Source organism: Phalacrocorax carbo, chromosome Z (genome assembly GCF_963921805.1).
Source record: "Phalacrocorax carbo chromosome Z, bPhaCar2.1, whole genome shotgun sequence".
In the NCBI taxonomy this organism is placed as follows: domain Eukaryota; kingdom Metazoa; phylum Chordata; class Aves; order Suliformes; family Phalacrocoracidae; genus Phalacrocorax; species Phalacrocorax carbo.
In genome coordinates, this window is record NC_087548.1 from 2,050,876 (window position 1) to 2,077,111 (window position 26,236).

General features: G+C 45.6%; 1 protein-coding gene across 1 annotated transcript in view; it reads right to left on the reverse strand.

Moving 5' to 3' along the window:
* Nucleotides 1-2,627: 2,627 nt before the first annotated feature.
* The window catches only part of DCC (DCC netrin 1 receptor), a 607,752-nt gene continuing 584,143 nt past the window's right edge, over nt 2,628-26,236 (reverse strand). Inside the window, exons 27-29 of the mRNA XM_064438237.1 lie at nt 24,730-24,942; nt 10,344-10,486; nt 2,628-8,145 (exon numbers count right to left, since the gene is read on the reverse strand). Coding sequence (XP_064294307.1) covers nt 8,056-8,145; nt 10,344-10,486; nt 24,730-24,942 — 446 coding nt within the window. The 3' untranslated portion in view covers nt 2,628-8,055. The remainder of the gene's footprint in view (nt 8,146-10,343; nt 10,487-24,729; nt 24,943-26,236) is intronic.

The following is a 26,236-nucleotide window of genomic DNA, read 5'->3' on the forward strand; positions in this document are numbered from 1 at the left end:
GGAAGAAAAGCCAGAGTTACTTGTGCAAAAATCTTACACGAGCAATGTGCCCCCAGCTGTTTTCTGCCTTGGCACAAGCTGAGCACAGCCCTGGGGCTCACAGCAAGAGTCCCCACCTCCGTCGCTCTCGCCGTTGGAGATGTATAAAACAGTCAGGTTTTTGACTCGCTTCAAAAGCAGGATTAATACCCTTATCTAACTGCAGAGATAGCTTCTTATTTCTCTTCATATCGCAGTCTTCAAACACCAAAATCCTCCCACTCGCTTGATGTGATGATTTGGAGCCTGCCACCGCTTGGAGTTTAGAAATAAAAGTAGTTTCAATATTAAAAAAGGTTGTGCCAAGAACATGAAAAGGGCTTCAGCGTCCATAAAGTGGTATTAATTTTTAAAAATAAACATGAAAGCTCTGGCCCCATAAACCACACTGATTTCTTTGGACAAGACCTTGAAGGAGGAAACAGCAAGAGGAGAAAAGCAATTCCTCCCGCAGAGTCGTATTTTGCTATGCACCCCTAAAAGTTGAGAATGATGGGGGGGAGAAAAGCAGACACCCCCCAAAAAAAATGTTGACTTTACCCAGAATCCTCCAAATTAGGTGAGAAAGAAAACCTTTTGTGGGAAAGAATAAATATGGGCACACTCGGAGTTTGCCATGACGTTGAACGTGAGGAATGGCTCTGCTGGGAAGCAGAGAAATGGAGGGGGATGTGACGCCGGCCATGGGGGCTGCAGCTCCTCAGGACTTGCACAGGTCAAAGTGTTGCCCTAATTGTGTTTTATTAAGAATATAGACTTGTCCCTGTCTCCTCTGATCAGATGGGAAGCCACCCGTTCCCAGCATCAATATGGGACAGTGAGAGACAGGAGGGTTTGGAGTATATTGTACAAAAAACATGCCCTTCCCACCCACTCCTTATTAAAAAGTGATGATGGGGCAACACCTGGAAACCTGGAAAGTGATGTGATTTGGTCAGTTGGCTGCACCCAGTGCCAGGGTGGCTTAGCAATGAAAAGGAGAAATCACAGAATCCCAGAATCCCAGCACGGTGGGGGCTGGAAGGGCCCTCTGGAGCTCACCCCATCCCACCCCAGCTGGAGCAGGCACCCCCAGAGCAGGGGCACAGGGCCGCGTCCAGGCGGGGGGTGAATGTCTCCAGGGAAGGGACCCCACAGCCTCTCTGGGCAGCCTGTGCCCCTGCTCTGGCACCCCACAGCAAAGGGGTTTCTCCTCATGTTCAGGGGTACCTTCCCGTGTCCCAGCTTGTGCCCGTGGCCCCTTGGCCTGGCGTTGGGCACCGCTGAAAAGAGCCCGGCCCCATCGCCCTGACAGCCGCCCTTCAGATATTTATAGGCACCGATGAGATCCCCCCTCAGGCTTCTCTTCTCCAGGCTGAACAAGCCCAGGTCTCTCAGCCTTTCCTCACCAGGGAGATGCTCCAGCCCCTGATCCCCTTGGCAGCTCTGCGCTGGCCTTGCTCCAGCAGTTCCCTGCCCTTCTTGGACTGGGGGGCCCAGACCTGGCCGCAGCCCTGCAGGTGTGGCCTCACTGGGGCAGAGCAGAGGGGGAGGAGAACCTCCCTCGCCCTGCTGGCCACGCTCCTTTCCATGCCCCCCAGGAGAAATGGTAAAAGAGGAACAATTGCAACAACAGAAATGGGCCGTAAGCGGAAGGGAGGCTGTAAGTTGTAGTGAGAGCAAACCAGCTGCCTTAGTCACCCATCAGGGTCTGGAGAACATTTGCTGTGTTCAGTCCTTGGGCTACGGGGGCAGAGGAAGACCTGGCAGCACCGTCCTTCTTGGCTGATGCCTCCTGCGGGTGCTCACAGGTAGGATGGCGGTGGAAATCCCTGTCTTGAGTGTTTAGAGCTCAACAGTAATGTGTTTTGAGGTTGCTCACATCACCCAACGCTGTTTTGGCTACCTTCACTACTAACTCGTGATGCCTGTGGAAGGCAGGCTAGACAGGCTCAGCAGTCACCGGGGAACAAGAGCAGGATCAAGGTGCAATGGGAAGAGAAGGGAGCTGAAATAAATCCCAACCCCAGCTGCTCACTGCAGGGAGACTGGAAACGGCCTGTGAAATGTCATAGCTGGAGGAGCGCCTTGGAAACCCCTCGTGCCCCGCTCAGGGGCACCAGAAGTGCTGGATGTTGAAGCTCCCGGGTGCGCAGCACGGCCGGAGCACGGGTGATGGCAGAGCCGCTGCCGGGCAGCCGCCGTGGCCCCATTAGCGCTCTGCTCGCTGGCGGCATTGAGGAGCCAAGCCCAGCACGACGTTTACGGATACGGGGCTGATTCCCAAGCGTGCGAAATTACCTTCCTGCACAACCGTTTGCACGGCGGCGTCTTGTTTTCCTACGGAAGAAGACTTTTTCCCTTCCAACGCCTCCCCCAAAGCCACGCAGCTCTTGCAGAGTGTACCCAGAGAGTCACCTTAAATTGACCCCCAAATTGCAAATTGCATTTTTATGGGGCTTGGTGGGAGGGGGGAGCAACGCAGTGGGGATGGAGCCAGCAGACGCTGCGGGGCTGGATGGGTCGTGCTGGGGTGGGAGATGTGGGGCAGCCTTGCGATGCAGGGACCGATACCCAGTGCTTGTTGTACAATGTACCAGACAAAGAGAGAGAATTTGTATCAAAACTTTATTTATTAAACAAAAAAATGCACCATTGGAATAACATTTCTATAAAAAATGAATATGAGACTGTTCTACAGTGCATTACAAAACCCCCTTTTTCTTCATGTAGTAGTATACAAGATTGTGTGTAGAAACAGTCATTTATTTTTAAACTGTAAGCAAGTTTCCTTTCTCATAGAACAAGATTTACACTTAAATATTGCAGTCACTATTCTAATTTGGTTAACAATGCTAGAGTCTGACAATTTAAAGAAACTGTTTATAGGCTCAAAATGCCATCTTTAGGCCTTTTGTAACAACAAGATTCTTTTTTTTTTTAAACTAAGGCTAGTTAAAGCTGTAGTATAACCCATTTCTATCAGATAAACATATCACTAGTATGCTAAGAATTTCTGAATTACCTTGCAAAGCCCTTTAAATGGCGTTCACCAGTGCCAGGACATTGAACTAGCAGGCTGGAGCCGGTGCTCCCCAGCAGCCGTGGGGGGTTGTGTGTGACATTCGCGGCGACCGGTGACTCGGTGGCACGGTTCCCGCTGCCCGACCCTCCCGATTCCTCGCGCTCGGGGTACCTAACGTGGGGCCAGAGCCCGGCTCGCGGGGACATGGGCACACTGCAGCTTTAACAGCCTGCTCTAGGTTTCCAGCCAGGTATCCCTTGTATCATAAATTATCCAAAAGAAAACACTCTAAATAATAAATTAAATATTACTTATAAAAAGTACACCCTCCCCCCAACCGCCCCGTCCCAAACACGGCGGCAATTCGCAACCGTAGGAATTGCCGGGTCTATTTTACAATAATAAAAACAGCATCGTTCCTTCTCCTACCCACGTTGCTTCCTCGCGCTTGGAAATACATGTACAGCATACAGTGAAGCACGCTGGCTCGTGCCGCCTCGCGGCGCGTGGGCTGTACCGCGTTCTCCAGCCAGCCGAGACCAGAATGAGGATGCGTTCAATGCTTTTTTGCTGAGAACGTTAAAAAAATAATGGTCATGGAGCCTCCGAGAGCCCAGTTCAACACCAGGCAGGACGCTGAGCAGCTAACGGGAAAAACAATCTCTGATTTTGTTGTTTGTTTGGTTTTTTTTTTAATAAAAAAAGAACCTTCTTCCCCCAAGCTTCCAGGTATCCATTTCAGAAATGAGGGTGAAGGGGGGTGGTTGCAGTTTCACCGCCTTCTGCTTCCCGCTGGCGCTGCCCGCAGAGCTCTTCCCTTACCTACACGTACTTGGGGATTTAACAAGCGCCTCGGGAACGCTGCCGGCTCGCGCCCTGCAAGCCTCTGCGCCCGGTTTTACCACTGCCATTGCTAAAGGCGGTCCGTGCCTGCTCACAGCGTCTGGATTTGCGGGGTTCAGCGTCGGGCGCCAGCGAGGAGGGGGTCCCGGGTAAGGACCCTGGGTGAGCTGCAGCGGGAGTTACACCATCAGCTCTGGCTGTAGAAGAAAAGGCCTGATGCTTCCAAAGGGCTGGAAGGACTCAGAGGGGGCCTCGTTGTTAACTCGCTCCAGCCCTTCCACGTGTGAACAAGGGCTGCCATCGTTTTGCCCCGTGTTTTTGAGGTTGCACCGTGCGTTTTGGCGGAAGACGTCCCAGCGAGTGAGCGCGCACTGCAAACGTGTCCCAGAAGCTCCAGAGAAAGGGTCTTTTTTTTGAAAAAATCATATAGTCTTTAAAAATGCCAAGGAGAGAATCAGGCCAGACGTGCAGCAGTCCTACCCAAGCCAGTTTTTAAAGGAGCTGGCTCTGGGTTGGTGAAAAGATGCTCCTGTAAAAAAACCTAAAGGCTCCTAAAGACCCTAAAGGCTACTAAAAGGAGAGGCTCGAGGAGTGCCGATGCAAAGAGCAGCCGCTTTGCGGCTGAACCTCATCGCGGCGTCGGGCACACGCCGTCCCAAGCCACACGGGAGTCTCGTGGCTGAGATTTCCTTTGCTACCAGTGCAAATTTACCACAAACCCTACGGCAAAATGATGGCAGTATCGATGTCCAGCCCCAAATCATGACATAATGAAGATCATACGCAAGAAGAACAAGCAGATTCTCCTCCCCGAATTCCAAAAATGAAAGAGCTTCCCAAAAGGAATGACCCTTTTCCCCAAAAGTGAACATCTAAGCAGTCCACAGGCAAAGACGCTGAGCTAGGGAGCTCACTGATATTGCTCCATTTTTAGGTCTTGGAGCAAAAAAAAAGAAAAGAAAAACTAAAAAATGTATTGTTTTTTGGCTGCTGGGTTTTTTTTTCCCCACCTGTTTACGGCATCCATCTTGTATGGATTAGCCAATGATCTCCCACGGTAACATGGAGCTTCACAAGCCCGTCATGCACTGACAGAATTCTCATTACATTTATTTTCTGGGAGTGTCCATGGCTGAGATAGTCACAGGCTATAAATATTCTGACAGGTGAGGAATTTGTCAAAATCCAAAGAAATTCGCAGCCAAGCTCACTGTAAATAAATGGAGCATCGGCAAAATACGATGTGGAAGATTTCTGCTAAAACACTCGTTTGAATTTTGCAAGTTATGCAGTTCACACGTAAGGTGAAATTTGAAAAGAAACGCCTGCTTACTAATTAGGAATTGTACTAAAATCATCCTCAAATGAAGGTTGGGAATGTGTCCAGGGCTTCTTAGGACAAGAAGATCCATATTTAGTGTCATGTGGCTCAGGGGAGGTGAAGCCTTTTTTTTGGCTGTCAAGTGAAGGTCTATAGGAAAATTCAAAAAAACCCCACAAACCTATCCCAAAATTCAGTTTTATATGGAATAATTTCGTTTTACTGACAAATGCTGGGCTTAAATTGAGGCAGAAATTTCTTACTAGTCTGGTATAAAAAGTTGGTGGGGGAGCAGCTGTGTCTCGCTTGGGCTGAGCCGACGGAGTCGCCCCTTCCCGCAGACAGAGCCCACAAGGACTTGCTCCAGCGGGGACCTTGGCCTCGGTCTGCAAGCGTCGCTGGTTTAAATGGGCTGAGCCTGAAATTAAGCATGCTTCGAGCGGCAGAAGGAAGGCTGCGCTCGCGGGAGTGCCGGCTCACGCTGCAGACTTTCAGAGGTTTAAAAGTCAGAGAGATGCCTGAGCAAGGCGAAGAGGCCGATCAATAGCCGAGCACCTGGGCGCTACAACGCTTTTGCCCAAACTAAACGAAATCCAACTTGCAAACCTCTTTGCGGCTCGTCTTATTTTAGGCAGTTTGGGATTGCTTGGTCCTGGATTAGTATTCGGTGATTAAATGTGCGGTGCTGCTCTTTAAAGTCCTGGGGGCTGTTTCTGTTCCCAGCTGCAAATTCAGGGTAAGAGATATTTCATAAATGATAAGTGAGAGACAGGCTTGACCTTATGTTCCTATTTCAACAATGTCAATCTCCGCAAATATGGACGGGGAGCTACTCAAAAGCTGCATTAAGCCTTCTTTCTTCCAGTTAAAATGGAGGTAGTGGTTTCCTAGATTCTAACAGCAGGGCTGTTTTTTCATCGGGAAAGATCTGTGCATTTTATTTTTAGTAGAGGTTTTTGGTTACAAATCTTTCAGAACGGAAAAGCTCGGCCTCCCATGCAAACGAGATTTCCTCACTCTCAATAAGTATTTCATTAAAATCTTAGTAAATTGAATAACAAGGCATTTTTAAAGGAGCATTTTCACAAACACACTAGAGATCCTAATGAAGCATTTGAATTCCTCCTTGACATCTGATTTCCTTTCCAGCACAGGGCTGTAGAAAATAATCTGAATTATGACTTCTGTTGCAGTGCCATTTTACTCAAAATATTTTATTCGGAGATTCACATATAATTACCCACCTAATAAAAGGAGCTATTAGGTTGTAAAGATCCTATCCTTTCCATGCTCTTTTAAAATTATGACCCACTCAAGCTTGAAATCAAAGGCAGAGCTGAATGGAATAATTCATCTGAAACTCTCTTATTGGGTTTTGCAGCCTCCTAACTGATAAATATGCAAATTTGTTCCCTTTTGGTGATTCAGCTGCATAAACAGGGATTAACGCTGAATGCAGCTGAAAATTTAGCAATAAAATGTACGCACACAAAATTTAGTCAATTCAACCAGTTATCGCTGTCAATAAACACTGTAACGCGCAGCTAAAGCACAAGGACAGGCGGGAAGGGGAATCCCTGAAGACGGTTCACGGTGTCCCGCTGCTCTCCGCTCTTTGCTTGCTGTCCTCACGGAATCCTGCCGATCTCAACCAGGAACTACGACGCCTGCGGGAAAGCCCTTCTAATTCATTTAGCGGTTATTTACCAGCCTCTGTGGTTCTTCCCCCGGGCTTGTGCCCTGCCCGCGAGAAGCTCCAGCTGCCCCTTTACCCTCCTCATCCTCCAGCCATCATGGTGCCGGGCGGATGGGAGCTCGGAGCAGAGCCAGCCCCGCGGGGACGTGGGGATGGGAAAGGCTCGGGGAAACTTCAGCTCCGTTTTTCTCCCTGCTCCGGTTGGCTGTGGCCCCAGCAGCGCTGCCATCACAGGGCGGCCTGGCAAAAAGGCCACCCGTACGCAGACATGTTTTATTACAAGCTTAAGCACGTAATGACTGCGTGTCACAGAAGATTGCATATTATGTCCTCTTTTTGCAAGTGTACACGGGATGGCTGGCAGCAGGCCACCAATGCAGACTTTTTTTTTTCTTTTTCTTTTTTTTCTCCTTTTTTTTTTACATTCCTGGTTCTCTGCTTGCCATACATAAAACATTAACTACGGGAGGATTTACAAACGCTTGCTAAAATGGCTGAATTTTACAGCGACTCCCTAATCCCCACCGCTCCTGTGAGATGAGCGACGGAGACGACAAAAGAAATGAGTAATTTGTCCTTTTGTTTTGTGCTGTTGGGAAAACTTCCAGATTTTTGGTGTGGTGGTGCGATTATTTGCTATGGATGTTTTTGTAGTCAGTAATTAAGTATTTAAAAAAACCAAAACAACAAAACCCAAACGAGTGACCTACGACACTGTCTCATTAACGGCATGGTCTATGTTTAAAAACATACTTGCATGAGGTAAGACTAGATCTATACAATGAGCTACAAACCTCTACGGAGTAAAACATGAGTTAGTCCTGACAACTTGAGGTCTACGAAGACTATGTAGATCAAAATGAGCAATCCGGTGGCATCAGCTACGACTTCGCGGTGATGACGTCATTCGCCTTGCCACGCTTTCATCACTTTAAACGCCACGTCTACAGTTCTGTAAAATTGCCATTATTCTTCTTTCCTTTCTCTTCTTTTTATCATTCCTTTTAGGACTCTGCAGGAATCTTCCTTGCACTGAAGGAGTGGTACCGGGAACAAGAGGATTTTATGGGGGTGGTGTACGGTGGTGGTGGTATGTGTGAAATCCTGGTATGCTGCAATGCTCCGGGATCATTATCGCTTCATCAAGAGCTGTTAGAAGGCTGAACCTGTGATAGCATTGAGTTGCTTCATTAGCCCCTCCAAACTGGCCATCTGTTCACTCAGATCATCTTGCTCATAAACCTGCGAGTGAACGAACACACACAGATAAGCAGGCAGCGGGACGGCAACCGAAGCCCCCCTGCACAGAGCCTGGGACGCGGCCCGTGGCAGTGACCTCCTGGAGCCCCCCCGTGCTGGGACATCTTCCCTGTACAATCCTCAGGGGTCTGGAGCGGTTGAGGATGGGCTGATGCTTGCAGGATGGATAGCAAAGCCTCTCTGGGCTCAGCACATGAGCTGAAAACCAGGGTGACCGTGCCAGAGCAATACACTGGATATAAGGGAAAGACTTTTTACTATGAGGGGGGCGAACCCCTGTCCCAGGTGGCCCTGAGAGGTGGTCGATGCCCCATCCCTGGACACACTCAAGGCCAGGTTGGACGGGGCTCTGAGCGACCTGATCGAGTTGGGGATGTCCCTGCTCAAGGCAGGGGGTTGGACTAGGTGGCCTCAAAAGGTCCCTTCCCACCCAAACCATCCGATGATTCTACAATTCTATGAATATTAAATGTTAACGACCCTTCCCTGAGTCCCCACTTCCCCTCCCTTACGTTACGTGTGCTCGTGCCTGGGGGGACTATGAAAGCATTTTTTAGCACCCAACAGAGGCGTCAAATGCTCATCTAAGCACGCCCTGTCCTAGGGCAGGCTGCAGCAGGTCCATCAGCCACTAGCTGAACTTCGCAGTTCGGCTGGGAATCTCCACCATCGCTTTTAGTGGGAGCGAAGGACTGGGAACAGTTTTCAGAGGCACCCAACCGGGCTGGGAGAAAGTAATCCTTTGGGGTATGGTCAGCTGAGAATCCGCAGTGAAGCCAAACATTACCAACACTGCACCTATTCTTGGGAACCACTGACCTCAAAAATTACCAAGGCAAGAGCAAGGGGAGTGATCCTCTGCTTTCTGACACTGAGAGGGAGCTCAAACATTAGCTAGTTATGTGCTTTTTACCAAGTAAAATACCTGAAAGTGGTGTATAAGCCCTGCCGTCCCCAAGGTGGGATGGAGCAGGCAGCTTAAAAGAGGACCCGTCAAGCTTAAAGAGTCAAGATTTAAAAAATAAAAGCCCCAAATTTTAGCCTTTCTCCCCAAATTCTGACCATCCGATGACCTCATTGCCTGCAGTGGTATTGCCTATAACTGTTGTCATGCTTGTAGAGCTTGATCAGTGACTCTCCTAAGAGCTAGATTGTGCTGCTGTGATAAAATACGGTATTGAGAGCCGAAATCGCACTTTGTGTCATCAAATGCCCTGCATTAAATTACTCCTTATGCCAGAAATTTCACCACAGAGGGCATTTTCCTTCCTGGTCCCATTCCAGTAGGAGATTCCATGTCTCTCGTATTGCCCTGTGTCCCCTTTTCCCAGCAAAATGGGAGAATCCTTCTGCGACTATACGCAGAAGTGCATTTTTACGCCATTGAGAATGACAAGCAGGGATCGAACACTGTTGTCCTGCATTCAACAGGCACCAGACCCAAACCCTCCATATGATATGTCTAAAGCAAATATTTTTTCCTTCCCTTTAGCCAGCTTGAAAATATAAAGGGATTCGCTAACAAGACGTTGGACAAATCACTGCTATAGTGCCTAGGAAAAAATTCCTCTGTGCAAGTAGATGAAAAAAGGTGATATACAATATGTATTTAATATATTTCTTTTTTTTTCTCACTCCTTTTCTTTAGTGCTGTTTCATCTTCTGGATCTCATGAGACCTTTCTCTAAGAAAGTCTTAATAGGAGTGAAAAGATTATTCTAATTTCACCACCTTTTCAGTTTCACTTATCTACTTCTTCAATGTTATTTTTTTCTCACCATTATCTGGTATTAACTATATACTCATTTTTTTCCTGCCAAAATTATTTTCTTCCCTTTATCGCACTTCTCATCCCTTCTTTCTCTTCTCCCGCTATCTCAGGGCGCTCAGGAAAGGCTGTGCGAGTTGTCCCGTGGATAATATTAACAGGAAATTTCAGCACTCGCTTCTCCCCCCGTATCACGCACGCCAAACTCCATTAAAGTTAGCAGCAAAGTTTTACCGGCTGCCAGAACTTTTTACTGGCTTTCTAATAGCTATCAATCAGCTGCCGCGTAATACCTTAGGTAAGGAGGGACAGACCGTTATCTAAAAATTAATGTGTGGACTGGGGATTAGAGAATATAACTCGGTGGTGATGAGGCTTGGAAGAAGGCTGGTCTCTGAAAGATGGTTCTTACGTTTGCGGAGTCCTCCGTCTGCTTGTGGCCCTCTTCCGCGACCTCCGGGGCCGTGGGCACCGAGACGGGCAGCAGAGGTGACCTGGCTTTTCCTGCCAAGCCGAGGGATGCTGTTTTAACCTGAGCCTTGGGGAGGTTAGGCCCTGGAAGAAGAAAATAAAGCCACATTGAGAACCTGTAGGTGTGGAAAAGGGGATTGCGGTGAAATCTTGGGATTATAGGCAAAATGCAGCTGGGTTTACCATTGCTGCTTGTGTTTTCAGTTGTAAACGTACAATGTACAACATCCAACTCTTCCTAAACAGACACCACTTAGAATCATAAAATCATTAAGGTTGGAAAAGACCTCTGGGATCATCAAGTCCAACCATCAACCCAACACCCCCAGGCCTCCTAAACCATGGCCCCAAGGGCCACGTCTGCACAACTTTTAAATACCCCCAGGGATGGCAACTCCCCCACCTCTTCCTGGAGGAGCATCAGAGCCAACACAAACACTTTCTAAAAGCTCTTTGATTATAGTTCACGGGTTACGCTTCCGAAAGAGGTCTCGCAGGGGCGGCAGCTTTGCAATTTTCTGTTGCCATTGCTTTTTGACAAAGAACGCTATTCTGCAAAACCAGTTTTCAAATGGAAACTTGAAATTTTCCTGGGGAAAATGCCTACGAACCTGGTATTCCTGGAAGATAATGAAAACCTGGGCTCCGCAGCCCCTGCCTGGCAGGAAACTGTCGGTTTGGTGTTGTGTTTGAGGGAGAAAGTGAGACCGAAGAGCAGAGAGAAGTGGTCAGGCTGGGGGAATGGCAATTTTTTCTACGGTTCTTATCTATTTTTGTTTCTACCTCCCTCAAGCTGATGGCAGTCTTGCAGGTGGGTTAGTGAACAAGCTAAAATAAAAAAATAACATGTATTTCAACTTTCTCCAAAAAAAAGAAGATATTTCCGACTTTGTAAGCCAGCTTGGAAGGAGGAAAAAAAAAATCAAAATAGATTTATTTTTTTGACAGGAAGGGCCTTCCCTTCTTAAGCATCTCTGCTGAAATTCCTCCTGCCCACTGCACCGAGCCGCACTACTGCTGCTTGGCAAAAGCGGTGTTGGCGGCAGCGCCGTGTCTCTTTTAATGATTTAAACCAACCAAGAATAAAACATTTGTCCTGGACAATCTGCCTCCAGTCAGCACAAGGTGCCTGGCTCAGTGCAAGACTCTGCTGGAGACACAAGGGCTGTCAGTTGAAAGCGAGGCACACAAGACATTGATTTTAAGTGTTCGGGCACAGGTTTAAAATTAAAGTGGCCACATGAAGCCAAACTGAGATCATGTAGCTCAGATTCAAGGCCAAAAACGGGGATGGCAATTTCAGGCTTGCTTGCTGCCTGTGAAGCTATGGCTTAAACATCCCTACGAACTGCGTAAGGACAAACCCATTCACTGAGTGTCTTTGGCACGTCTTTCAGCCACCTAGGTCCCCAAAATGTGTCCTTCCTACTTCCTCTCTATTGGCATTAAACCACTTTGATGCCTACTTGTGCCTGAAGGCAAGTTTCATGTTCATATCTTTCTTTAAATATGCAATCTTTAAATATCTTTAAATATGCAACCTCCGGGCTCATGCTTGCTTGGCAGGGGGCATCATGTACTGTCAAATCCCCGCAGCCTCCCCACCAGGTAAGATCTGGCACAGGGGATGACTGTGGAGTCTCACAGGGTGGGCTTCCATCTCCCATGGGACTCAGGCACAATTTTTATTCTGCTTATTTGACTCCTGTTGAAATCAAGAAGCCAAATCATAAATAAATAGCTTTTTCCTTTATTTTTCCCCCACTATGGCCTTCATGGAGCTCCCTGCCTTTTTTCTATTAGAAAATGTGTACCGTAATAACGGTAATAACAACAGCCATCGCTTTAGTAGCTTATCATGCTTATTAGAGGTATTAAAAGACATTAGCCTCAGTAAGTCAAGTAGGCTCTCGGCCGTTGCCTCAAAATTGGACCCAGAAAGAGGAAAATAGGTCTTGAAACACTCCAGCCATAAAATCTGCATAGAGGAAAGGTCGTCCCAAGGACGAGCCTCAGCACAGGTTTGTACGAGGATGCCCGTGGCTCTGGAGCTGAGACGATGTAGGGGAATAGACAGGGATCGGCGACCGGAAGATCACGGGATGTAACGGAAAGATAGACTCCTCCCCATAGGAGTGGCAGGAACAGGAACCGCAAGAGCTATATAAGCGTGTGACGCAGCCAAATAAACGGACATTTTGTATCCATCATGTTGATGTCTGTGCATCACTGTCCCCAGGGCGGGCAGAGCCCTGTGTCCCGGAGGTATGCGGCCCAAGATAAGTTCTCCCGTAGAAGCGTACAGCTACAAGACGCAGGCACCCGGAGCATGGGAGACGTCTCCATCCACGCGGGATGTACACAGGCTCGCTCCAAAATCCACGTCTCAGATGAGAAACCCACCTGGTTTCCATACAAAACCAAACCGTCTCTTTATGGATCTGAAGTTTAAAAACCTATCTGTTTTCTTCGTCACTAGATTCCCACCCGTTTTACCTCTCGTCTCTTATAAATCATTAACGTATCATGAAAGCAATGCTCCCGAGGCCGGAGCGGCACTGCCTGGAGAATAATTGCAGCGTAGGAAGGCAGGCAGGTGCTGCAGCTGGAGCAGCCGTGGCTCTCGCTCCCCAAATCCCACCAAATCAGTGCAGCCAGGACAGCTCTCTCTATCCTTACAGGTCCAGCGAGCAGCCAGGAGACAAGAATTGCAGATGAATTCTCCTGTATTTCAAAGACAACAGAACACAACAGCAGAAGAAAGAACAAAATCCCTTCTGAAACCGAGTTGCCGACAGCGTGTTCATTAAAGGCAAGTTCCAGTAAAGAGCTGCAAGACGGAGGCAGAGACGGAGAGGCTCACAAACACCCTCTCTGTAAGGCTGAGAATCGCAGATAACTCCTGTTTAGCTGAAGCTATGCAAGTGTGAAAGCTCAGTCCAAGCTAAAAGAGATCGTCGCAAAGATACGCTCACTCTTCCAGTGCCACTTTAATAGCTAAAAGACTCCTTTAATAACTGGGCCTTCAAACTTCCCTGTATCTCAGAGTAAGAGTAGAAGATACAGCTATCCCCGAAGATTCAATCTTCTAAGGGCTGCACATGCATATCAGTTTTTTAAAACAGGAAATGTTTTTCACTTCCATTTCTTAATTAAAGAAGCTTAGAATCACAGAATCATTAAGGTTGGAAAAGACCTCTGGGACCATCAAGGCCAACCCCCAACCCAACACCCCCAGGCCTCCTAAACCATGGCCCCAAGGGCCACGGCTGCACGTCCTTTGAACCCCCCCAGGGACGGTGACTCCCCCACCTCTCTGGGCAGCCTGTGCCAGGGCCTGACCGCTCTGGCAGGGAAGACATTTCCCCCCATCTCCAACCTAAACCTCCCCTGGCGCAGCTTGAGGCCGTTCCCTCTCATTTTGTCATTAGTGACCTGGGAGAAGAGACCAAACTTGGGAGAAGAGACCAATGAATTTCTTTCCAAAGAAGTGGGGAGGGGCGGGATAGGCACACACTGACGCTCAAAACGTGCACCCAGCGGTTACACAGCGCGAAACGCAAGAGCCCGGTTCTAAAATCCAAAGCGATGAAGCCACCATCACAGACAAATTAACTCTAAGCTGCCTGGTGCACAGACTGTAGCTTCTCAACAGGTTTTTATTCCCCAGTGCTTCGAAAACACCTGCAGCTCTCAGCCAAGAAGTAAAGTGCAGCTGTGGCTCCTGCAGCTGGCAGCTGCGGCAGTATTTCTATGCTAGTAGCGCTCGCACGCCCTGCTAAAGAGAGATTTATCCGATTCCTGTCACAGGGAATCTGGATTGCGTCCTGGGATATCACTGTGATGTGGAGAATAAATAATAAGATACAGCCACCGCAGAAAATTGCATCCATGCTGTTTATTGGTTAGATAATGGCCCCAAATCGGCTTTTTTTAATACAAGTGACTTCGCATTGCGACTTGTTTGATTTTCATGGGCTGCTGGAGATGTAAATATTTGATGTGGCGGTGAAGGGCTCATGTGAAATGCAAAGTACATTGCTTTTGCAAGCCTCTAAATCTTGCGGTAAAAATCACGTTTCTCATATGTAACTCGTTAATTGCAGTAATTGGACTTAAAGACCCACTTTTCTGCACAAAGACAGATGTTCCCTCCTGGATATTGTTAGCGAGAAGGCATACTGACGATTAGTAAGTTCAGTTTGTGCATCTTTTTTGCCCTTTGGCTCACAAAAATCGCAATGCTCATAACTAAAATGAATATGAGAAAATGTTCCTTCTGCATAGCCACGGATTTCAAGCTCTTCGGCAAATGTTTTACAGCAGTAACCGTTTTCTAAGGTAATGCCTGTAACATGTAATTGGTACAACAGTTGAGCCCTCTTCCCCTAAAGGACATGAAAAAGACCAAGCAGACCTCTCAAAGAGAATTCTGGATGCAGAATGTTGACAAGCCAAGTCAACAAATTTATGCAAAGGACCATCTAACTAAATTAAAATCATTTAGGTTTCTAATGTTCTCCAACTCAGCGGGATTCTCACAAGTGAAAAAGAGGAAACCTTGGAACCGGGGGCCTCAAGAGGCAGAAGACGCCAACATCGGTCAGGTGTAGCTCTGAGCAACCCCAGCACGGATTTACTCTTCTCATTTTCTCAGCGTGGTTATTAAACACTTCATTGACTTCATTAGTGAGAGGATCTGTGGCTGCCAGGCGCAAATCTCAGCTACCGCCGCCTCTCCGAGGCCCTACTGACCTCACCGGAGCGTCACCCTTGATGTTCCAAGAGCACTGCACGAGTGCAATCCCACGACAAGTCAAAAAGAAGCAGTTTTCTAAATCTATAGGCATTTGTGCATAGCAGGCCATAAGTTATCAGGATGGATGCCAAGTAAAACCAATACAGCATCCATCCTCTTCATAGCAATGCTTTGGGAGAGCTACTTGGCGTCATTTTATTTTGAGATATGTCAAATGGGACATGAAATGAGGTACTCGGCCAGGTGGGAACAACTCATTTCAGGGAGAGGGCGCAGGGTTTCCGCTGTTTGCGTTGCAGGGTTTCCAAAGGCCGGTCCCCAGCTGCAGGGAGCACGGTGAGCTGGAAACTCAGAAAGTGTCAAAAAAATCCCATGCTACATTAGCGCTCAGGGGATCTAGGGTCTGTATCAAACCTGAAGACTAAAAATTCTTGTGTGGTTCATGTGTTACTGGTGTTCTGGGCGACGACGGGAAACAGCGACACGGAAAAAAAGAGTAAAGTGGAGAAAATGGAGAGGAATGCAAAAATTGAAAGGAGCTAGTTTATGGAGAGAAGGCAAGAAATCACGCTCGGTGGAGAATATTGGAGTAGAAGGCGGCTACCGGCAGAGTTCCTCAAGATCCGGATCTAGGACTGATTCTAAATACTTTGATGCGTCCAATAGGTGTGTGGTTATGAAATATGTTACCAGCAAAAGCTTGGCAATACAGCTGGAGCCAGAGTAACGCGAAGAGAACTGCCCGGACCTTTCTGCCTACCTCTGCTTGGCCAAACTTTTGGATTTTTCACAGCACGAAGGCTAGACCGCATATCACATCCCGTCAGCTGGATATCACATCCCGTCAGCTGGATTTCACATCACTTCAGCTGTTTAAAAGCGAGTCTCTGCTGGTTCTTTCACCTCCCTGGGTAATTTATGGCAAGCGGCACCTTCCAAAGGCTGCGGAGGGGTGGGGTGAATTGTCTTTCAGGAGGTCCTCTCTCTCTTTTGGCTGCACAGTGAGCTTATGTGACTGGCACGGAGCAAGCATCATTCATGAGAAGTCTAAACTTAGCTAGGAATGAGTCATTTCTCTTGAGAAGAAGGAACGGGAAATTTTGCCATAAATTCTGCTGAGTCTAACAGAAGGAAATCAGGGAAGAGAAAAGCCTGGATGCTGATTTCAAGCCTACAAGTGGGTATGTGCCTCAGAGAAGTCAACGATGATCTTCGGAGGGGTGAGGGAAGCAGTATTTGGCGGAAGTGAGGTAAATAGCAATGCTGTTTCACAAAGCATTGGGAAGATCCTGCCCGGAAAGCTCTGTACAAGCCCGAGGACTTGTGCGCAGTAAAAAATGAACTGTACAAAGCATCGAGAGGGTTTTCCCAACTGCCAGTGGCACAGGGGAAGAGTCTATATGTACGGAACAGAAAATGCGACGGAATCAGCTTTGCCTATGAATCCTGCGCTTCTCGGAAAGATGGGGGGAATTTGGTTTCACGAGGTGGTAATGCAAAACTCAAAGGCAATGAGAGTCTCTCCGTTAACCTCAGTGAGGTGTGGATCAAGCTCGCAGTGCCGACGTGCTCTTCGCAGAGATCATGAGCAGCTGGGCTTAGGAAGGACATATCTCGGCCCCAACATCAGATAGTGACCACGGTTATAGAAAGGACACCTAGCATTTTAAAAAATGTTTATCTTCCTAATACTCTGCTCTTGGTAAACACATACAACCATCAGCAAATACAACGTGTGACGGCAGCCAGGACACTGGAGAAACGCTGAAAAGAGGATTTTGCAGGAAGATGCGTTGTGCTGTGTATAGTTTTTAACCTGCAGCCATTTTAGTCTATTGATTCCAGAGCTGGACAAATTGCACTGTTTGATCTTTGATTAATCTAAAGCTGATTTTTTTTGGTTTTTTTTTTTCAACAAAGCAGAAAATATTCAGAATCAGGCAAGGTATTTGCAGGCATGTCACATAAAACCGATGTGGAAACTTAAATAGAAAATTTCCAAGCTGGGGCTACAGATATATCCTTATATTCCATAGCCCAACAGGCAGGGCGTGCATCAAAGGTGTGAAGTTGAAGACCTGCAGTTGATCTCCTCAGTTGGTCTGAGGAGGCAGCTGAAAACTGATCTATCTACTGGGGTGCAAACAAGGCTTTGTTTTCGAAAGAACGGAGAGAATTCTTGGAGGATGAGGAGTCGCAAGGTGAATCCTCTATAATGAGACTATAAAAGTCAAAATAAGCTGCAGAAATCCGAAGGTAATGTCAGACTTGTAACTAAATGAGGATAATCTTTTCTGGCCCTGCATCTTGTACCTTTTTCACAGTTTTTTTTCTATCCAAGAGGACAAAAGACACACTACCCGTGTCATTAACTAGAGCTGCTTCTAGTAATGAAGATCTGCAGGCACGGAGCAATCTGCAAGGATGCTCCCGCAGAGATACGTCATAGCTCGCAAAACCGAAAAGCCATCAGTCTGGAAAATTAAAATTATTTAAGAATTTTGTCTGCCCCAGATGCTTCTGACAGCAAGGAGATTGGCAGCCTGAACTTCGAGGGGTGGGGAAGAAGGGCTCTATAGCAATGCAAAGCCAGATGTTTTCCCTATTAAGCAACCAAAGCTGGTGGGGGTCGGTGCTTATCTTGCAGTACGAAGGGGTAAATTTTCTCGTAAAAATGCAGCAGAAGATCACAAAAGGATCAAACGTGACTTATGGGTTATTTCATATTTCCACTAGTAAAAACAGTGTCAGTTTAAATGACTTAAAAGTTGAAACATAAAGATGAGCAGAACATGTGGCAGTGAGCTTACTCGCGGCTCTGTGGCAGGGTGTTCCTGTTTAAGACAGACAGTGTCTCTTAGGGGAACAGAATATGGAACTACATGAAAAATACTACTTGAAGACTCGGGTTTTTTACATTACAGGTGGGGCAAAAAATATTTTTCATGGAGAAAAATATTAATGGAGAAAAGATTTCTAAAAATGATTTTTGACATGATAATCAACGCGGGTTTGGCTCGTTCCGCAAGGGAAATTGTTCTAGAAAGAGGCAAAGATTAATTTAGAAATATTTGATAGTAGGAGAAATAAAGTAAAAAGAGAAATAAAACACAAAAGTGAAAGAGGTCTTTTAATCACTCTCCAGAATAGGGGACCAAGCAGACACTGGGACTGCCTATTGGGCAGGCTTTTGAAACAGCACTGGGGAACCTCACACATTTTCCCGCGCTACGGCTCCAAACCAGGTCTAGAAAAGTGAGTTTGCAAAGGCCGCCTCAAGACAAAGCCAACACACGCTGCTCAAATACGTGGAAATGTGGGAGAGATTTGGTCTCTGTCTTAGCTGCTCTTCACGTTTTTAATTTCTTTGCTGGAAATACTACGTGGGATAAAGAAGCGTTAGGGCAAAAGCGGCTCGTTGGCTGCAACTGCTCGGTGACAACACCCGCAGTCCCAAATTAATATGGAGAAATTGTACGCGTGGGGGAAACGGTTTTATTTCTCTGCTTATGAAACACAGGAAGACAGAACGGCTCATCATTAAATCTTTCTATGGATTTACAATATAATTAGCCAGATAAACATTTTTTAATGATTTGACTGCTGCCTTGTATTGCAATAGATCATTTATATCGGGGGGAATCAGTTCGTGTATCCAGGCAAGCACCTAAATCCACACTTCATTTTGCACCTTCCTGTAGTCCCGCGGATTTTAATGAGGCAACTCAGGTGTCTCAAGTTATCTGCATGCTAATTAAACTTCACTGGACTGGGGCCAGGTTTCTCTAATAGAAAGGACTGACCCTTTCATGACACTTCTGTGTCAATAAATTTCCCAGATGAATGGAGAGAGCTTGTTTTCATAAGAAGAAACGTGGAAGGCAAAAAAAAACACCATTTCAAAATTGAAGTGGGGGCGCAGGTAAAGGCTTATGAAATAAAAGGTTTTCCCTCCGAATCTGGGTGCAAAAAGCTCGGATTTCAGAATAAAAGCTTCAAGAATGAACCGTTTCCGTATTTTCAGTGAATTTATAGGCCTTGCTTACTGTAGGCTGTGATAAAGAGAAGTCCATAATCTCATTTATTCTCATCATTAAAATAAGAAAAAAAACCCTACGACAGAAAGATTTTTATACCCGATTAACAAAGGTGGTCTTAGTTGCCTTTCAATTCAGTGACTGAATTCGAATTAGAAGCAATAGGCTTCCATTTGCGTTTTATATATATATATAAAATAAATATATTGGATATTTATATATCTCCCACCCCCCCAAAAGAAAAGGACCTACACTTTGGTTGTATAGTGAATTAATTAGAGCTAATTGATTGTACAGAATAAATGCACTCGCAAATTAACTCCCCAAGTTGCATGGGAGGGGATTAAACACTCTAAAAAAGGAATAGCAATTAAATGCATACATCTCGCACTAGAGGCTTCTAAGTTCATGTCTCCAAAATTTGCCTATTTTCCAGCCAAAAGCTTTATTCTTGGAATTTCCATCGCTAAACACTCCCCCTGAGATCCGATATTCAAGACCCTTGTGTAACAGTGATTTTCACCAACGCTCCTGTGAGGTGCAGCCTATTTTCAGCACGACCAAAAATTCTTTCTATATTCACTCTTCTGAGGATGACTGTCATTTCAGCATCTGCCGAGGCCTCAAAGCCTTGCTATTTGAGATTATTATGGCCCAGGATTCACTGCTTAATACCAATATACCTTTTTTCCCTCCATTTCATCCCTCATTTATTTGACCATTAGCTCATGGTTTTAACACTGGCTTTGCAAACCTTCACTCTTACCTTGTTTCTCTCGTTCTTTTCTTAGAGCAGCGATAGAAAAAAAAAAAGCAAGCAGCACAAAAAACACCTCTCGGAGCTCATTTTCTTATCAGGCTTTCTTATCCTGTTTGGCAATGAAAAGAGTGTGTGGGGCAGCCTGGATAGGGGAAGGATTTGCACTAACGCCCAAGCAATATCCAGCTGCTGCTTTTCACATGGGTTTTTACTGCCAGGTTTCTTCACCTCACTCTTCACTTTTCCTCCCGGAACCATCCGACATCAAAAAAATACCAGATTTTCTTCTTTTTCTCCAAAGCAGCAAAGAAATAAATCTTGAGGAGTTCATCTGCAGTGCAGCCCTTCCCCTGCACTCCCAGCCCGTGGCCACTTCGGGGCATAGCCTACAGCTCAGCAGGAGGAAGGGAAATCAAGCTCCATTTTGCTGTATAATAAAGTGGGTTTTAGCTCTGGGGTATCACTGAGTGATCCCAGGATGACCGCGAAGACCGACTCTACTTTCGGTGGAGGAGCGACAGGAAAAATGTACCATTTTTACAGTCTCACAAAAAATAAGGCAGCCTGAAAAGGCTGAAGTTTTAGAACCGTGACACGCTACGAAAACCATCACTTCACAGGCGGTATTTTCTATCACCTCACGCTTGCTCCTGGAGAAGAAAAATGACCTCCTAATTCAGGTTCATTTAAAGTGCAGCTGATCATCAAGACCTAAAAGGAATTTTCATTTGTGAGTGCTTAAAAAAAAAAAAAAAAAAAATCTTTCCTGTCCATTTGTGGAATTTATGTCAGATCTATAATGCAATAAGCTCAACACTCCATCAAACATTTTCTATTTAACCTGAAAGGGGACTAAGTCAAATCGCTTACGTGCCTGTGTGTATGATTTACAAAGAGGAGCAAGTGCGGCCGCAGTGGGGATTGGAGATACCATGGAGTGATTCTCACGCCTTCAGACTAAGTATTAGGAACCTCAAGTGCTCGATCGCAAAGCAGTGCTTAAAAGGTGAGCTCTCCTATAAAATATCAACGGGAAGGGCTTAATGTGAAGAGTTCAGATTTACTGGGCTCAAGCAAAAAGAAAAAAAGAAGGAAAAAGGAGAAAAAAAGAAGAAACCCGGCAGATTTTAGCTCTGAATTAGCCTGATGTCATGACCCAAAACTGGGAGCACGGCCTTTTAAATATTTATTGATATCCTCATGGCAAAATCCCCCCCCCAACTGACTAATGATCTCTGTATGTCTTTTTTATTAACCATATGATAGAGTTTAACAGCTAATTATAATGCCACTACCGAGATATACTGAATAGATGAAACATAGGAGGAGATACCTCCTTTTAGCATCAGGTCAATCAAAGCCAAGAAAAAGCCCTGCGCTCATCTATTCTCTGGGAAGGATCCAAAACCTAATTTCGATGTTAATATTGCACGAGGGCAAGTGTTAGACATTAGCTCCAGGACTATAATCTCAATATACAAATATATTTGGAGCTTCAGGCTGTGGAGCAGGTGGGGGGGCTGGTTGAAGACCAGAGGACGCCACTGCGTGGCATTTCCGTCCAAGCTACTCTATGAAATGGAGATATAAAACCCTAGACTAGACTAGACTAGCCCTAGGGGGCTAGACGGAGGAGAGTCTGCAAACCAGCAATGAAGGGATTTCGAGGGAAAGGTCCACTTAATTTCAGGTTCCTGATTTTGAAAGTCTCTTCTGGAAATCTCTGGATCAACCTCTGCAGTCCTTTGTTGCTTTCTCCCCTTCTGAATTCTGCAGGATTGTTCCATCCGAGTTATGTGGTGTCTGAAGGGGTAAGACACCTGACTGACATGCGTTTAAAAAAATAGGACAGCCAAGCAAAGAGTTGTTGAATTGGTTTAAGTGACGGTGAGTCCATTACTTATTGCCCTATTAGTTTATTAGAGGACGCTTAAAAATGTCTTCAGTTTAAGACAAATGTAATGAAAAATTAATTCTATCTGGTCAGGGAAAGTAACGGTTATTCCAATGTGGGATTTTGCTAAGAGCCTTTTAAACCTGAGATGTCCGTAAGTGCGGTCTTTAAGGGAAGTTGCTTAGAGAGCTTGGCCGCTTTTGCTCTGTCAGTGGGGTCCAGGGAGGAGCGACTCTGCAGGTACGCGCCAGTCACCTTTTCTAGGTCCTTTGTTCATATAGAGAAATACATCAAAAGCTTCGTGAAGTCACACACATCTTCAAAATTTCCCTTTCATGGGTATCTAACTATGGCTGAGTTATCAGCCATAGATGTGCTGCCTGGAGAAGAGAAGGCTCCGGGGAGACCTCCCAGCAGCCTTCCAGTACCTGAAGGGACCTACAAGAAAGCTGGAGAGGGACATTTTACAAGGGCACATAGTGATAGGGCAAGGGGTGATGGCTTTAAACTGAAAAAGGGTAGATTTAGATTAGATGTAAGGGAGAAATTCTTCACGGTGAGGGCAGTGAGGCACTGGAAGAGGTTGCCCAAAAAAGCTGTGGATGCCCCATCCATGGAAACATTCATGGCCAGGTTGGATGGGGCTTTGAGCAACCTGGTCTAGTGGAAGGTGTCCCTGCCCATGGCAGGGGAGTTGGAACTGGATGGTCTTTAGGGCCCCTCCCAACCCAACCCATTCTACGATTCTACGATCATGCTCATGGGTAGTATTAAATACTCAGAATTGCCGGTCAAATGAAGAGCTCTTTCTTGACATCCCTTTTTTTTCTATGCTTTCTCTCTCCACTCCCATTTTAAGTGAAAAGAAGAGAGATCTGGGTTCCAGAGGAGTGGGATTCAGGAGTGAGTACTGAATGAGCAACCTAGTTTTGACGGATCATGTGCAGGACCGGGATCAGTTCTATGCTCCCCACTGCCCAGAGGCACGAAGAGAAGTTAACATTTGCAAAGGAAACCTTTCTACGAGAATTTGGTAAAGGAAACAACATCAGTCTGGCTAATGACTCTGAGGACAAGTACATTGAGAAAAGCAAGAGAAACCATACATAGAGAGAAATAAATAGCCCCCAACACCACGAAATAGCCCCAGGCCCATCAGAAATGAAGTTACACATAATTCTAAAAAGCAAACAATGTGGTTTCGGTGTAACAGTGAATACAGTAGTTTGAATGCCATATATAACCCAGCAACCTGTTTTTGTCTATGTGACGGAGTCCAGAAAACCAGATTTTTTTTTTTTTCCTTGCTTCAGCATTTGCTTTATTTATTTCCACTGCTTTATGGCAGATTGTTGCCATAAACTTCCAGGTCTAAATTCTGCCTAATAACAAAGTTCTAGGCGTTGTTTGTAGGACACATAGCGCCTGTTCACGTGACATTACTTACTCAATAAAAGGCAATTCTATTTTTCAGGATGATGGGATTCTTTATGAAGATAAGTCACATGCCCCGGCTTCCCCTCTCTTAACCGTGCCTCTCGATTAATGGTTAAAATATAAACTCTGATTGACTTAGAGAATAAATTCTCGTTTCAAGGTAACCAGGCTTACTCACTAGAGTAAGACAAGTAGAATTGGATTCTCATAAAGTAAAATGCAGTACTACATAAAGACGAATGGATGCTCTTACATATAAAAAATAATTCAGCAGCACTATTTGGCAAAAGCAGTTCTCCAGCAAATAAGGATTTATCCACTTCTGTCTGCTGTCAGAAACTGGATTACTTGCTGATGGATAGCAGGTGCTTCCAGTAAAAATGCAGCAATGTTTTGGTAGCTTGCTTGTTGCAAACAGCGACCTAACATATGCTGTACGGCAAGAGAGCGATGCTCGGAAAGCAGCTTTAGAATTGAAAAGAGGAAAGCTGAAGTCTCAGAGGTTGGCTGAGCCAAACTGGAGATTATCCAACCTAAAGGAGCAGGGTAAACAGTTCAAATGAGATACCAACCTGCAAACCCTTTTGGTTTTCCCCTTAATAGCTCTAGTAGTTAGGGTTTCTAAGGCAAATATCGTTACTCAAATCATACCAGCTCACGTGAAGAACAATTCTAGCACCGGGCCTACTTTACGAACAAAGCAGATACCAAATATATCATAGAAATGACCCCATTTGATCCAACAGTGAAGTTTTCAAACAGCTCTCTAGAAGTGGTGCTACTCTGGAAACAAACCCAGACATGAGCTGGAGAGGCACCGTTTCCTCTTGCTCTGCCATTCCCCACCTCCAAAAAATGAATGTTTCACTACAGCCACACGCAGCCATTTAATTGAAGCCTGAAACCAGCCCAGAGCTTCGTTCAACAGTGGCACTATTCTACAGCTTTTCTTTTTTTTTTAAATAATAATTTTCTTTCTGCTCTTTGCATGCTTGCTATTTAATTTTTAAGTAGGTTGCACACTGGAGTGGATTGCAGTCAGTTCTTTTCCAGCATACATAAATAGTCCTTTCATTATCAAAAAGGCAAGCCTTGAAACAAGAGTCGAGCATTTGGCGCTGGTTCAAGTTACTGTAGCATAACGGGAGACTGGAAACAAGACCGAGTGATTAATTTGGCATCGCATTTAATTCATTTTTATCACTTACTTGTTAACTCTGATTTTAAGCTATTGCCTTGTCCTGAATTTTTATTCCAGATTGTCAGAATGAAATACTAGATTATTATCATAAAATTGCATACATCCACTTTCCATTCTGCCAGAACTTACAGATATTTCTTCAAGGTATGGGACAGTCTCTTTGCTCTCTATTTTTAACTGAATTGAAAGTCAGTGGTTCAGGTGAGTGATACCGGAGACTTTGCCCCCATCACTCTTACCTGTTTGAGACAGAAGTGGCGTGTAAGGGACTTTCGGTTCTATTGCACTCATGGGCGGAGGTAGCAAGGGGTTGGCAAAGCTGCGGAGAGGGTGCGTAGGGCGGACGCAGGCGGTGGGGATGGTTCTGCTCGGGGCGTCCTCGTTGTTGGGGTGCTCAGGCTGAGTCTGCGGTAGCAAGGACGGCTGCTGTGCTGCTGGCCCTTCGTTTACAGCTGCAAGAGAATAATTAAAAAACAGGAAAACAAAAGAACTATTATTGATATATTTTTTATGTCCCATTTCCTCTTTTTATGGTCATTTTCAGCAGAAGGGACAGCATTAGCCTCCACCCTCCAAGAACGTGCAGGAAATGCGTAAATAGTTCCATCAACGGTTATCGGCAGGTGAATTAAAAACCAGATGTTCCTCAGGGCGGCTGTGTGCCATTTGAAGCTCAATACATCTTCCTTTAAGCAAAAACCAAAACCCAAGCATGATATTTTTATCTCCTTCTATGTGCTTTTAAATATTAAAAATCAATAAACACCTAAATACATCATGTGGAGATTGAAACAAGCTGTGACTCCGGAAACTCATTCCATTCAGCATGATGGTACTGTTCTAGTGGTAGTGGAGAAAAGCTAGAGACAGAGAAAGGACTTAATTAATTTCCACATAACCAATCACTAATATTGTTCTTCCTTGAGGCAGCTGTAATATTTAGCGTGCCAAAGCAGCAGGTTGCTATTTTATCAGCCTATATTCCAAGTCAATTCTTCAGAGATTGAAATGTTCCATGTCAACCTTCTAATATAAAAGACAGCTTTCCTATGTTCTGCGGTGCTTCTTAAACGAAGCTTTCATTATTAGCCCCCATCATGGACTTTCTATGCCAGAAAACAAAAGCAAACGTAGTATTAAGGGAAACAAAGGCTGAGACAAAGAGAAAAGCCCTTTATTTCTACAGCCCTTTACAAACCTATGTATACCCAAACTTTAAATTACAATATGACTATGATAGTACAGGATGCATATGGTCCACAGCCTTGTCTAACATCACTAGTACTTCGAATGCTGAAAAAGGTTTTCTTGAAACTTAAGAGCTGCCAAATCTTCTAATCCTCTAGTCTAAAATTAGAGTACCTTCTGTGGAGCGTGAGCAGGGAAGAAGATGCTGCGTAGGAAGAGGGATAGAAGACAGCAAGAGGGGGGATGCACACTCACACATGCCAACGGCATCGCCCAGGTTTACGGCACTGCTCTTGAGCTAAGACTGACCCTTGGTCATGAAGAGAAACTCACTGCTGCTGTTTACTCCAGGAAACAATACCACATTACTCAGACTTTAAGAAAATAAGCAAAGCCAGAAATAAGAATTCCAAAGAAAAAAGATGACTTTGTTCTTGTAAAGGAACTGTGACTGGAATAAATGACAATCTTCAAAGTTTTAAGAACTTTACAATCTTTAAAATCTCTTCCAGACCACTATGCCTACCATGACAGGCCAAACTAGTTAAGAATTAATTA